The sequence below is a fragment of the Sebastes fasciatus genome, chromosome 1 (assembly GCF_043250625.1).
Source record: "Sebastes fasciatus isolate fSebFas1 chromosome 1, fSebFas1.pri, whole genome shotgun sequence".
NCBI lineage: Eukaryota > Metazoa > Chordata > Actinopteri > Perciformes > Sebastidae > Sebastes > Sebastes fasciatus.
The window spans coordinates 5,541,441-5,554,248 of NC_133795.1; the positions used below are offsets into that span (position 1 = coordinate 5,541,441).

The window sequence follows — 12,808 nt, forward strand, 5'->3', positions numbered from 1 at the left end:
ACATCAGGCGTTGTAATGCTCTCACAAAACATCCTCAAAGCTTGGGAGAATTGTTTGAAAGTCTAAGTGAAGATAGGTGTGTGTGTGTGTGTGCAGTCAGCAGAACACTGTGTACCAGAGAGAAAGGTGAGGAGGACTCTAACGTCAACCAGATTTCAGCTCCGCAAGCCAACAGCAACAACTAACACGGGACTGAAATGTTGTTTTAAACTACGCGTGTATTTATTCTATCTTTTAAAGAAAACATCACATACCTACACTCACTATCTCGATAAATACAAAAGCACCAGATCCCTGTTCCTGTTTTCGGGTTCAGCACACAGAAGGGCGGGGTCGGTTTGTTCATAGCAGAGCCTGGTGTTTTTATGAGGGTCAGGACCTTTCTCTTCGGTGTCCAGCAGCCAAGAGGTCAGAGCCAGGGAAACACTGCAGTGCCCTCTAGTGCTGCACCGTCCCGTCTGTCTGTCTGCTGAAACCACAGAAACTCATCTCATCTCTCACACCTCGACACAATTTAGTAATTGTTTTGTGAGTTATGCAGCCTGTGAACCATGCAGAGAAAAAACACAAATAAACCAAACATAAGATCATGTAAAATATAATAAACTGAAGTCAAGTCAATTGTATTTGTATAGCCCAATATCACAAATCATAAATTTGCCTCAGGGGGCTTTACAATCTGTCTTCTCTCTCATCAGATAAGGAAAAACTCCCCCCGAAAAAAAAAACTTTAAGCAGGGAAAGCATAATGTTAGAAACCTCTGGAAGAGCAACAGAGGAGGGATCCCTCTTCCAGGACGGACGGACAGACGTGCAATAGATGTTGTGTGTACAGAGTAACAACGTAGGAGAAAATACAACATAGACAATCCATTATGATCCATGAACATATATGAAGAGATGGATCCAGGAGGATGTCAAGCAGCTTCCAGGCATCACCAAACAGACAGAGCCTGAGCAACACAACCTCCTCTTCACCCCTCATGTAATAGTGATGCACCGATCTGACTTTTTCAGTCCCAATACCGATACCTTGGCTATGGGTAACCGCCGATACCGATTACCAATCCGATACCAGTGTTTGATTAATAAGCTGCATGCCTCACTGTGTGGAAGTGGCTGGGATCATTCTGTTATGTGTAATGCAACATCAAGCCTGACTTAAACATCGCTTTCCTAACTTTGTAACACAAAATGTAACAAATAAATATATAGATAAAATAACATACATTTAGTGAATTTTTATTTATTATTAAAATATTAAATCGAAATCTTCAAAATTAACTGGAATCACAGGTATTATACCGTTTTAATGCAGCAACAAATAATAATATATAAACATAGAATTGAATTTAATAGATCGGCCCCATTGTCACTGATATCTGATCCAACTATTTGAGTCAGTATCGGCCCGATATCCGATCTGGTATCGGTGCATCCCCACCATGTAACCTAGAGAGAGGACAAGATTTTTGTTTTTAGGTCTCAGTTGCTTTGGTGATGTAAACCTATATTTCCAATGCCAATAAACCTCTTTAGAAAGAACTGAATTCATCCTGTAAGAAAAGTGTAAACTTACAATTAATGATTCTAATACTAGAAATAATTAGAAATATGTTTTAATGCAGGGTACTGTAAAGATTTGTGCATTTAATCTAAAATCCCACCCAACAGTGAAGAAGATAAACCGTCCTCAGAGACAGCCTTAAGCTCTGGGTCCAGTCTATATAATTAGAAATTGTAAAAAAAAAAAAGAAAAAGAAATCTCCTATGTAAAAAGCCGACTGTTACAGGAAGCTCTATTTAACTTGTTTTATTGTGGCAATTTACATTAGAGACTGTCATCCTGCCAGAGAGCTTTTAAAAGTGGCTTCATTTGAAGTCCAGAAAGTGACACATGCCAACGCTCATAGCCTCCCTCGATGTCAATTCCCCCCCGTATCCCCTGCTCCCGTGTCCAGACGCTCCTCTCAAGGCTGCATTAGGGCCATTTGAATATTTCATTTCCTATTAATTATGCACTGTGACTCTCCATGTCATTAGAAGAAATAAAGTGGAATGTAACAAAGGATGAAAAGAAGCGGGGCACATGTCTCCTATGAGCAGGGAAATTCCAAAGCTGCTCACGTAGGCCACCCTTCATTGAAAATTCAGTCTGTGCCAGTTAAATTGAAGTTGAAACGTCTTTACCTATTATTTTTCCTTCTTTGAAATTTAGCAAGATGTCCTGAAATGTTTACCGGTTTCATTTTCCGACCCACTTAATTAAATGGCCATTTGTTTGACTCAAACAAATGGAAGAGCTCGGAAGGAGTGTGAATTGATTTGAACAGAACGGGGTTATTACCCACGCTTTCTTTAAATATGCCTTTTTAATTTCTCTTTTTCGCCACAATAATTAACTTCAAGTGCTGAATGTATATCGTTTGGAAAAAGAAAAAAAATCAGAACACAATAGGAGGAGCTGAAAGGGGGGCCACATTTCCCATAAAGATTTAAATCATTCACCTCAAGGTTGAAAATACCGCAGCCGAACAGAAACCTTCACATTTCGAGCGGAGCACTATCAATTTTCCCCCTTCCCTTTTCGCAATGTGTCTGTTTTCTGAGTGTCTGCGTGCTGTTTAATGCACAAATGTGTTGTCTGTACATAAAGCGATGGCATCAAATTTATTGGGCCATCATACATGTAACGCCAAGCGCTGCCACCGAGCATTCGCAGGTTGACTCTCTGGCTATTTTTGATTTGCGGTAAATGACGAGAAAAAGTGCATTTGAAAAGGCGAGAGCGCGACACACACACACACACATCTCTCTCTCTCTCTCCCGTCTGCCGGCGCCACCGTGTGCACACACAGACATGCCTGGTGACAGTGACCTACATGGTCACCGAAGATGTGATATAATTTATGATATATATAATATATTGGATCCATTAGCGAGCATAATGAAGTAGTGAAATGAAAGGGTATTTGTGAAATCAGTTCAAACATCCTGCTCGGATTATGATTAAATGATTAATGAAATGCCCCTGCATAAGCATTTTCAAACAGTAATTCATGCGGCGGCTGATAAAATTCCTCCAATCATATTTCCTTCACTCGTGAACCTTATCTCCACCATTTTATATAAATCACAGGAAAAAAACGAAAAAAAAAAAAACCCTGTCTGCTACCCAGCGAGCTACTTATTTAGATTAGTTATAAACGTGCAGGAAAAGAGAACATCTTCCCCCTGTACGAAATAATCATGCATAATTATATCCATAATTCAAGTTTGTGACAGATCCCATCTCCTCGTCCTGTTGTCCTCTGCATTCGGCCCGGCCGTGTTTGAATTCTCTTAATTACACAATTAACAGAAAACACACGTAAAAAGAGTGGGGGAAAAGGCAAAGGGACGCTGGAATGAGAAGAGGTGGCATCAGTGCACTGGTGCATAATGTAACAGGAGGAGTCCAACCTGAAATTCTTCAATCATTCCTCTTATCTGCGAGCTGTAGTTAGAGCAGACAGGACTGTCATGAAATATTAAGTGTCATTCTTGTACGTTAAGAAGTACTTCTTCTGGTGCTGCAGATATTCTACGTTGAAGCGTAATATTTACCTAAATGTTCTCTATGCATTTTGCTTCCAGACTTCTTTTGTTTCTTACATCTAATAATTTTTGCAGAAGTCAAACTGACATTTTTTTTTTATGTGTGTTCTCTGTTGTTTTCTTTTCCAGGCATCTTAACAATGAGCACGCCCTGGATGACAGGAGCACGGCCCAGTGTCGGGTGCAAATGCAGGTCGTACAACAGCTGGAGCTGCAGGTATTGTCTCTCAGTTTGTTTTGGCCCAAATATTTATGTGTCATCTTCTCCTGACACTTCCTTCCAGTCGCGTCTGGCCCGAAACCTTCTTCTTTCCACGTCCGTCTGATATCAGCCACGGACGGGGGGAGGGTGGGAGGGTCACTCGTGGACGAGGAAGGGGCAGCAGAGTGAAATAATTTTGTACATTTGCAAGTAACCAAGTCATTAAAATTGTGTTATGTATGCATGACAGCCAGGGAAAAAAAAGAAAAAAGATATATGAAGGGCCCGGGGCTAAGTAGAGAAGATAATTACATTTTGAATTTTACTGGGTTTTAAAGTTATTTATGACTTTTAACTGTTTGGCACCAACAATAAAACACTTGGTGAAAATGACTGGGCAGCGCAGTGTGGATAGGAGCAGAAAAGGTTATTGTACTGTAGTCTGATAATCAGTGGTTTTTAATATGTGTCATCTTCCGTAGTATTTTTCTGCGAGAAAGAAAAAATCTGCACTTATGGAAAAAAGCCCTGTCATTCCATTAGGAGGGGTCTTATGTGTGTCATATGTGTGACGAATGCTGCACACTGTGATAATGTGCTTATTTATTAGATTTACAGGGAAAAATAAAACCAACCGTCCCATTAAAGTGTGTTTTTATTAATTAGCTGCCGCTGCAGTTGCAAAGCAAATAAGGCAAGGATCAAATTTAATGTATTCCAGATTTTATGCTTGTGGTTCACATCTTAGCCATCCCCCCCCCCAAAAAAAATGACTGATAATGAGTATAAAGCAGTTGTGGTTTTCTGGATGTTAACCTTAAACAATGTGAGTTGAGTTGCTCAAACATTACACCACACCAACGTCCTGTTATTTCCGCTCTGCTGGTGTTTTATCCAGAGGGATGGCAGCGGAGCTTTATCAGACACAGATTTCCTCTGCATGCAGCCTATCACCATAATTTAAGCTGGCAGCTAAGACAGCGCTGAGTTTCAGACAGGTAGAAAAGGGCCCGGGCCTGTTATTGCCAATGAGACGGAGTATATTTTAACCTTGAATTGGAGATGGTAGTTGGATTGTCTGAAGTGTTGACAGCCTCCAAAATAATAATTAGACGCTCCCAAGAGGAGAAAAAGATCGATTTGTTCAAACACACTCATTGTAAAAGATTCACTGCACAGGGAAATATGGAATAAAGATTTTTTATATGTGTTTTCTATCCTCATTACAGCTAGCGAAAGACAAAGAGCGTCTGCAAGCTATGATGACGCACCTTCATGTCAAGTCCACGGAGCCCAAAGCCACGCCACAGCCGGTGAGCAGCAACGCCTGTCATACGTCTCTCTCTCTCTCTGTGTGTGTGTCTCTCTGTCTCTCTGTCGTCCCTCCCCCATCCTTTTGTTTGTCTTAATTGGCACACGTGTATTCATTAATCCCTTCCTCCATCTTCTTATTTATCTGCTAAATAAAAACAGCTGTTCTCTTGAGGGAGGCAGTAAATATTGTTTGGACCACATCTGCTGACATCTGAGATTCAATTTGGTGCCTGTGATGAACTGGATGCAGACACTGTAACAGCTTCAGAGATCCAGCAAACGCCTGTTTTGGCAGACAGGAGAGATGAGAAAGCACAGATATACAGTAATAACAACAGACACTATATTTCATTAATAGATCAAATATAAGATTTATTTTTAGTGGTATTAAAAGCAAAGTAACAAGAAAATATAAGAAACATTTATTAAAATATCAACAAAAAATGCATGCTAATGCATGTAGAAAAATGGAAAAAAACAATAGTTAAAATGAAACAATACTTGATGAAACAACTGAAGTAATATATTAAAATGTAATATTTCAAGTTGGGGCTGAAAATGAGATATTAGTGATTGATATGTAGATATAAGATATGGCTTACTGATGTTACTGAGTTCATGGCATGTTATTCCAAAATATAGGTGGTAGTAGCACCTGCTGATCATGATATTAATTAGAGCTGCAACGATTAATCGATTAGTCGTCAACTATTAAATTAATCGCCAACTACTTTAATAATCAATTAATTGATTTTTAGTATTTTTTTTAAGGGAAAAAAAGTTATAATTCTCTGATTCCAGCTTCTTAAATGTGAATTGTTTCTGGTTTCTTTACTCCTCTATGAGAGTAAACTGAATATCTTTGAGTTGTGGACAAAACAAGACATTTGAGGACGTCATCTTGGGCTTTGGGAAACTGACATTTTATAGACCAATTAATCGAGTAAATAATCAAACAATGAAAATAATAATAGTTGCAGCCCTAATTTTAATATTGATTTTCTATGATAACAGATGCTTCCCTGAGGACATTTTAATGGAGAACTGCAACGATAAGTCAGTCACGATTAGTTAGTGAAAATAATCAGCAACTATTTTGATAATTAAGTAATTTTTTCATGCAAAAATGGCAAAAACAATTTTGTTTTCAACCTCTCAAATATGGAGATTTCCTACTTTTATCTGTTTTTTTAAATCATATTTAATTGAATATTTGTGGGTTTTAGATAAAATAAGACATGTAAAGACATCACTTTGCACTCAGAGAAACTGGAATGGACATTTTTCACTATTTTCTGACATTTTATAGACCAAACGACTAATCGATTAATCTAGAAAATTATCGGCAGATTAATGAAAATAATCGTTAGTTGCAGCCCTATTTGAATCTTCATTTTGGTTAGAGGAATTACCCTTTAAAAGTAATCAGTAAAATAACATTTAGACTTCATGTGTTTTTATGCATAAACATCTCAAAAGCCTTTTTTCACATTAGATGAAGTTTTAACTTAAATGTTTGGTATCAAAGTAAACAGCAGAATGAAGAGTGAGCAAAGTGTAAAAATTCAAATCTTTCAGGTTGAGAAAAGAAACAAAAATGTTTCCTGGAGGTGAACAACTGGAATTTTGAAAAAAATGTACAAGCAGATCAATTTATTATCTTCTTGACACATTCCAGACATCGTGCTTATCACTCTTAATATATGCCATGCCATAAAGCCTGCTTCTTAATCCCTATCCTATAGGGGCGAGGGCTTAACATATGGCATTTAAGTGTCTGCGCTGTTTTGTCATGTTTAAGAAGAGAAGGGGCCTCAGCACCACCATATTTCAGCCTGTATGACAGTTCATACAGAGATGAGTTTTACTGCAGGGCGTGAATCTGAAATCATGCACAATATACACGCAGGAGTCTGTCAGCACACTGTGCAGCTCGGATCATTTATTTACAGTCGGAGAGGTGGCTATTGACACACCAACATAAACCCGCCTGGAGACGTCGGGACGACAAAAGGCTGCCTGTTTAAAGCTGCGTGTGTCACACACACTGATGGTGTAGATTAGAGCGCAGAGCGAGGGCTCTGACACGGGGACATTTGTATATGAAAAGTGGTAGGAGCGGCAGATAGCATCTTGAGTTCACTACCTCTCCTCTCTCCTCCGGGGGCCTGCGAGAATGGCTGTGTCAGAGCTCAGCGTTAACGCTCTCGAGGGGGCAAGCTGGGATTTTTATTCAAATAAATAGACTCCCATTCTTCCAGCGCCACTTTCCCCCGCTGCGAGCCGCTATGATAAATACTTCTGGCTTCGGCTGGGTGAGTGGTGGACTTACACAGGTCAGGGCTTCATGGCCCCGCTGAGGTTTTAGTGAGATTGCAGCGTCAGAGGTGGCCACCGAAAAAAAAAAAAAAAAAAAGCAGAATGAAAGTATTCTCAGCCGCTCTGAAGAAACAATCGTGTTCTCCCAGTAATTGCTAGTTTCTGCCGTTCTGTGCTGTTGCGTTTAATAAAGGCGCGTATAAGTGGCCAACTGTCATAGCAAAGCAGCTGGTTTACATTTAGTTATAATTAAAGACAAACAAAGTGATACTGTGCATGCACAACGTCAAATGAAAAGGATTCATTTGAGCCCTCTGAGGTGGATGGGAGCGGGGGGAAGATCAAAACAAAATGTGCCACATTAGCAATGCGTGTTTCTGTGTGTTTGTATTTGCCTCCGTGTGTGTGTATGTGTGTATATGGGGGGTGTCTGCTCTGCACTCGGTGTCACTAAGCATTCTTGTCAGAAATCTGACCTTTTACGCCATACATAATTAAGGAGGGACTTTTTGTTTATTTTCTTTAGCAGCTTGCCGAGTCAAAGCCAGTATAATTAGATCACCAATTACCATTTAATTAATTTCAGTCTGAAGTCTCATTTTGTCTAGGCACTGGAGTGAGCCCAAATGGTGAGGCAAACAAAGGCAAGGCTATTACCAGCCTGTCTGGCCTATTGTTGAAGCCTCTCTGTGTTTATGGCCGGGGAATATGGATGAAACATGAAACAAAGCCCGCTAATCCACAGGAAGAGAAGTCAACACCGCAGCCCCGTTTCTATTGATAGCATTGTGTCAGAACCACGCGAACCCAAGTGTGATTTATTTAGTCCGTGATTTAGAATAACACGTCTGCTGCTACTGTCGGCGAGGATGTCGTCTGCGGCACGTTTTTTTGTGCATCCCAGCGGTAATCCAAATTATTTGGGCAGACTCTGCCAAGAAGCCACAGTTCAGCCTGCAAAACATAAATAGACATTGTGAGGAGTCGGACACGTGTCTGTTGAGCGTGGGAGAAAACACAATAAATACTTTTGTAAAATAAAAAAAAATAATGTCAATGTTAGGGCTGACCCGAATGCTTCGAAGCTTCGACCGTTGCCATGGTAATCAACCTCCAAATCAGTATTGGAATGCTTCGTTTTTTTATAAAAGTATTTTGTAATAATGCTTAAATCCCTAAATAGCCCATGAAATAATGAATAATTACATTACATTAATTATTATTAGTTATTCTCAGACGGTTATTGCTGTTTGTTACTTGTAAAGGTGCGTGTGTGTACAGTAGTGCGCAAGCAGAGCTGTCACCAAGCTTCGAATACCTTTGAATATTTCTCACCGAAGCTTCGAAGCCCAAAAAATGGTACTCAGGAGAGCACTAGTAAATTTATAATAAATTAAACAAAGCAAAAAATATTGTTATGACAGTGTCAACACTGAGATCAACTGATGGCAATCTTGGATTACAGATATATTTATTATACCTGTTGGTAATGAGTGTTGATTGAATGTAGGATCTAGGGCTGAAACTAACGATTATTTTTAATTGTCGATTAATCTGTTGATTATTTTCCCAATTAATTGATTAGTTGTTTGGTCTAAAAAATTGCAGAAAATGATGAAAAATGTTGTCTTGTTTTGTCCACAACTCAAAGATGTTCAGTTTACTGTCATAGAGGAGTAAAGAAACCATCAAAATAATCACATTTAAGAAGCTAGAATCAGAATTTGTACCTTTGTTTTGCTTAGAAAATTACTCCAATCGATTAATCGATTATCAAGTAGTATAGCTGGCGATTAATTTAATAGTTGACATCTTAATCGACTAATCATTGCAGCTCTTGTATGATCCGTGTTGCTGTGCACCGTCAGATGCTCACTTTCACCTGTCTGTCGTCAAACCCTCCATCACCTCCATGACATCATCACACTTGTGATCCGTCGCATTCAACAAATGATGTCAGAGATGAGACTGTCGTCCTTTCTCCAGCTCTCCATTTCTCTCTCTCTCTCTCTCTCTCTCTCTCCACTTTCTTTTTTTCCCACAGTCTGAAGTCATGTTTAATTTGGATGCTGGCCTCCTTCGGCAAATTAGCAATTAGAACAATTTTGTGGGAATATGTATATGTGTCATTAGTTTTCCTGCCAATTAATAGCAGGGAGCAGGGGGTCAGGCTAGAATTTTCCACTTGACTGCTGCTCCAGTGCGGAGGCTCGGCGGTTGGCTCGGAGCCGCCACAGCTGCTGGAAGCCATGCTGTACCTTTGGAGTATTGGCCGTAATTAGTTTACCTTGTAGCCATTATTACTTAAATCCCTCCTTCTTCCTCGGCCCGCCCAGCTCATCCACACTCACAGGCGTCAGTGGTAAAAAGCAAATATTCTCTGTCCGTAGCCGTCTTTACCGCGGCCATCGTGGCCCTGATGATGGAGGTCAGTCAGATACAGTAGTTAATCATCAGATCACCTCCATAAGCAGCTCCTAATTAGAGTCCTCACAATACAATTTCAGCTTGTAATTAGCCCAGATTGGCTTCTTCCTCTGGCTGCCTTATTAGCGGGGCGGCTCAGCGGTAGGTGAGAATCACACTGTCATTTTTCAGAGCAGCCCATCTTCCCTTCTCTGCTCAACCCTCGCTGGTTACTATGAGGGGTGTGCGTGAGTGTGTGTGTGTGTGTGTGTGTGTGTGTGTGTGTGTGTGTGTGTGTGTGTGTGTGTGTGTGTGTGTGTGTGTGTGTGTGTGTGTGTGTGTGTGTGTGTGTGTGTGTGTGTGTAGGGGGGTGTTGTCCAAACAGGACAAGAGGGACAAAAGATTAAACAAAGGCGGTGAAACAGAAAGCCGGGGACAGGCCCGACACGGCGACCAGAGAGAGAGAGAGAGAGAGAGAGAGAGAGGGAGGAGAGAGCAGAGCGTGAAGAATAGAGGAGGTGGGGGGGGGAGTGGAGGAGCGGGGCTCCGGGGGTTGTTTTCCAAACATTTAGTGAACGTTCATGGATCATCTCAGGGCCCGCCTGCAATTAGAGAGGAGATATGCATAGTCAATGAGGCATCTGGGGTAATTAGAGTGACTAACTGTGCTCCTGTCTGTCTGTCTGTGTTTGTTTGCTCTTCCAGCTCAACTTGGTGTCCAACGTCACATTGTCCAAATCGGCCCCCGAGGCCTCTCCTCCTCTGAGCCTGCCCCAGACCCCCACCACGCCCACGGCACCCCTCACACCGCTGCCCCATACCCACTCCGTCATCACAGCCAACAGCCTCCACAGCGTGGGCCCCATGCGACGGCGCTACTCGGAAAAATACAACATGCCCATCTCTCCAGGTACTGCAGGATGAACACGCATGTACTAATAAATACTGTATACTGGGGCTGTCAATCAATTCAAATATTTAATCACGATTAATCATGATTGTCCATAGCCAATCGTGATTAATCGCAAATTAATCACACATCTTTTTATTTGTTCAAAATGTATCTTAAAGGGAGATTTGGCAAGTATTTAATACTCTTATCAACATGGGAGTGGCAAATATGCTGCTTTATGCAAATGTATGTATATATTTATTATTAGAAATCAATTAACAACACAAAACAATGACAAATATTGTCCAGAAACCCTCACAGGTACTGAATTTAGCATAACAAATATGCTCAAATCATAACATGGCAAACTGCAGCCCAACAGACAACAACAGCTGTCAGTGTGTCAGTGTGCTGACTTGACTATGACTTGCCCCAAACTGCATATGATTATCATAAAGTGGGCATGTCTGTAAATATAAAAGACCTCTGACCTCATATCTTGAGGTCAAAGGTCAAGGGACCCCTTTGAAAATGGCAATGTCAGTTTTTCCTCGCCAAAATTTGTAAGCTTGGAGTGTTATTTATCCTCCTTTGCAACAAGCTAGTATGACACAATGAATTCCTTTGTTTTTTTAGTTTCATATGATAACAGTACCTTCACTCTAACTTTAAAACTGAGCTCTCTACAACCTCAAAATTGCATTAATGCATTAAAGGAATTAGTGGTGCTAAAACAAACTTGCATTAACGCGTTATCATCACGTTAACTTTGACAGCTCTACTGTATACACACACAGACATTTAATCCTGATCATATTTGTGTGATACTGTTGACACCTGATCATTTTATTCCATGTTGTTACAGTTTGTGCTTGTTCCCTGTGTGCAGATCTCAGTCAGAACAAAGAGTTTTACATGAATGCAGAGGTTAGACCGCCGTTCACGTACGCCTCACTAATAAGACAGGTAAGGACTCCGCTTTCGACCATTTTAACACCCTCCACCCTGCCTAGTCATAGCAGCAAATACAGCAGTCAGCTATTTAGAAAGCCACATTTTGCTCGACTTATTCCTCTGTACGCTCCTCGTTAAATTTCGAATGCAATTTAGACAGAGGAGCAGATTAACCATCTTCAAATGAGTGCAAGAATGCGTACGGGATTCAAAAAAACAGCCACATACGACAATTGCATTTGATTAAGCATTTCAGTGGCTGTGATTATTACCAAATTCATTTCACACAACAGTAGGGATGAACCTGTTTTAAGATGGCCAGTCAATTATCGCCGGGCCGCAGTAATCTGGCATCTCAGGAATTAATCTGAGCCGGCCATAATTGCTGCCCTGTAATCTGCCTGAGAAATGTTTTCGCTTTGCCCTTCATTTACACCCACAAAAAGGAAAATATATTCAAATCTGCCGTTTTTGAATGAGAAGTGCAGACTCTAAACAGAGCCAGCGGTTACACTTTACACTGTTTCTTTGCTGTGTTTTTCCTCAAGAGAACATACACACAAAACCTGCATGCCTCCTTGTGAATTATTGATCACGTTGGAAAAAAAAAATTGTTAAAATGTTTGTTTCTGTCACTGTTCCTTCATGCAGGCGATCCTCGAATCTCCAGAAAAGCAGCTAACACTAAACGAAATCTACAACTGGTTCACACGAATGTTTGCATATTTTAGGCGCAACGCGGCGACGTGGAAGGTAATTTTCTTTTTGCTGACTTCTTTACACACTGGAGGAGAAGGAGACATTGTGTTGGTGTTTGGAGAGAATTACATGATAGCCAGGCGTAATACCTTTTTATAAATGAGCCTTTACCCAAACACATAACAATACTCCACTTATTCTGTCCAAATGAACCTCCCTTTAAACAAACAGTATGAACCACACAGAATAACCAAAGAGAGGAATACGTGCATTCTTTTAAAGAAAGAAAAAAGAGAGGGAAGAAAAAGTGAAAGAAACAATTTCCCTGTAATATGTGGGGATATTCTGATGGTGGGTGGCATTAGTTTAACATAGCGGTGCTCTGCCAGTGACTCCTGGCTGAGCCCGCTCACACTCACTCACTG

At 40.6% G+C, this 12,808-nt stretch overlaps 1 protein-coding gene across 17 annotated transcripts in view; it reads left to right on the forward strand.

Moving 5' to 3' along the window:
- foxp1b (forkhead box P1b) overlaps positions 1-12,808 on the forward strand; it is a 197,482-nt gene that overhangs the window by 173,817 nt on the left and 10,857 nt on the right. For all 17 annotated transcript variants that reach the window (XM_074648161.1, XM_074648331.1, XM_074648844.1 and 14 more), the window contains 5 exons: positions 3,727-3,814; positions 5,029-5,112; positions 10,544-10,748; positions 11,620-11,696; positions 12,336-12,437. In XM_074648161.1, coding sequence (XP_074504262.1) covers positions 3,727-3,814; positions 5,029-5,112; positions 10,544-10,748; positions 11,620-11,696; positions 12,336-12,437 — 556 coding nt within the window. The remainder of the gene's footprint in view (positions 1-3,726; positions 3,815-5,028; positions 5,113-10,543; positions 10,749-11,619; positions 11,697-12,335; positions 12,438-12,808) is intronic.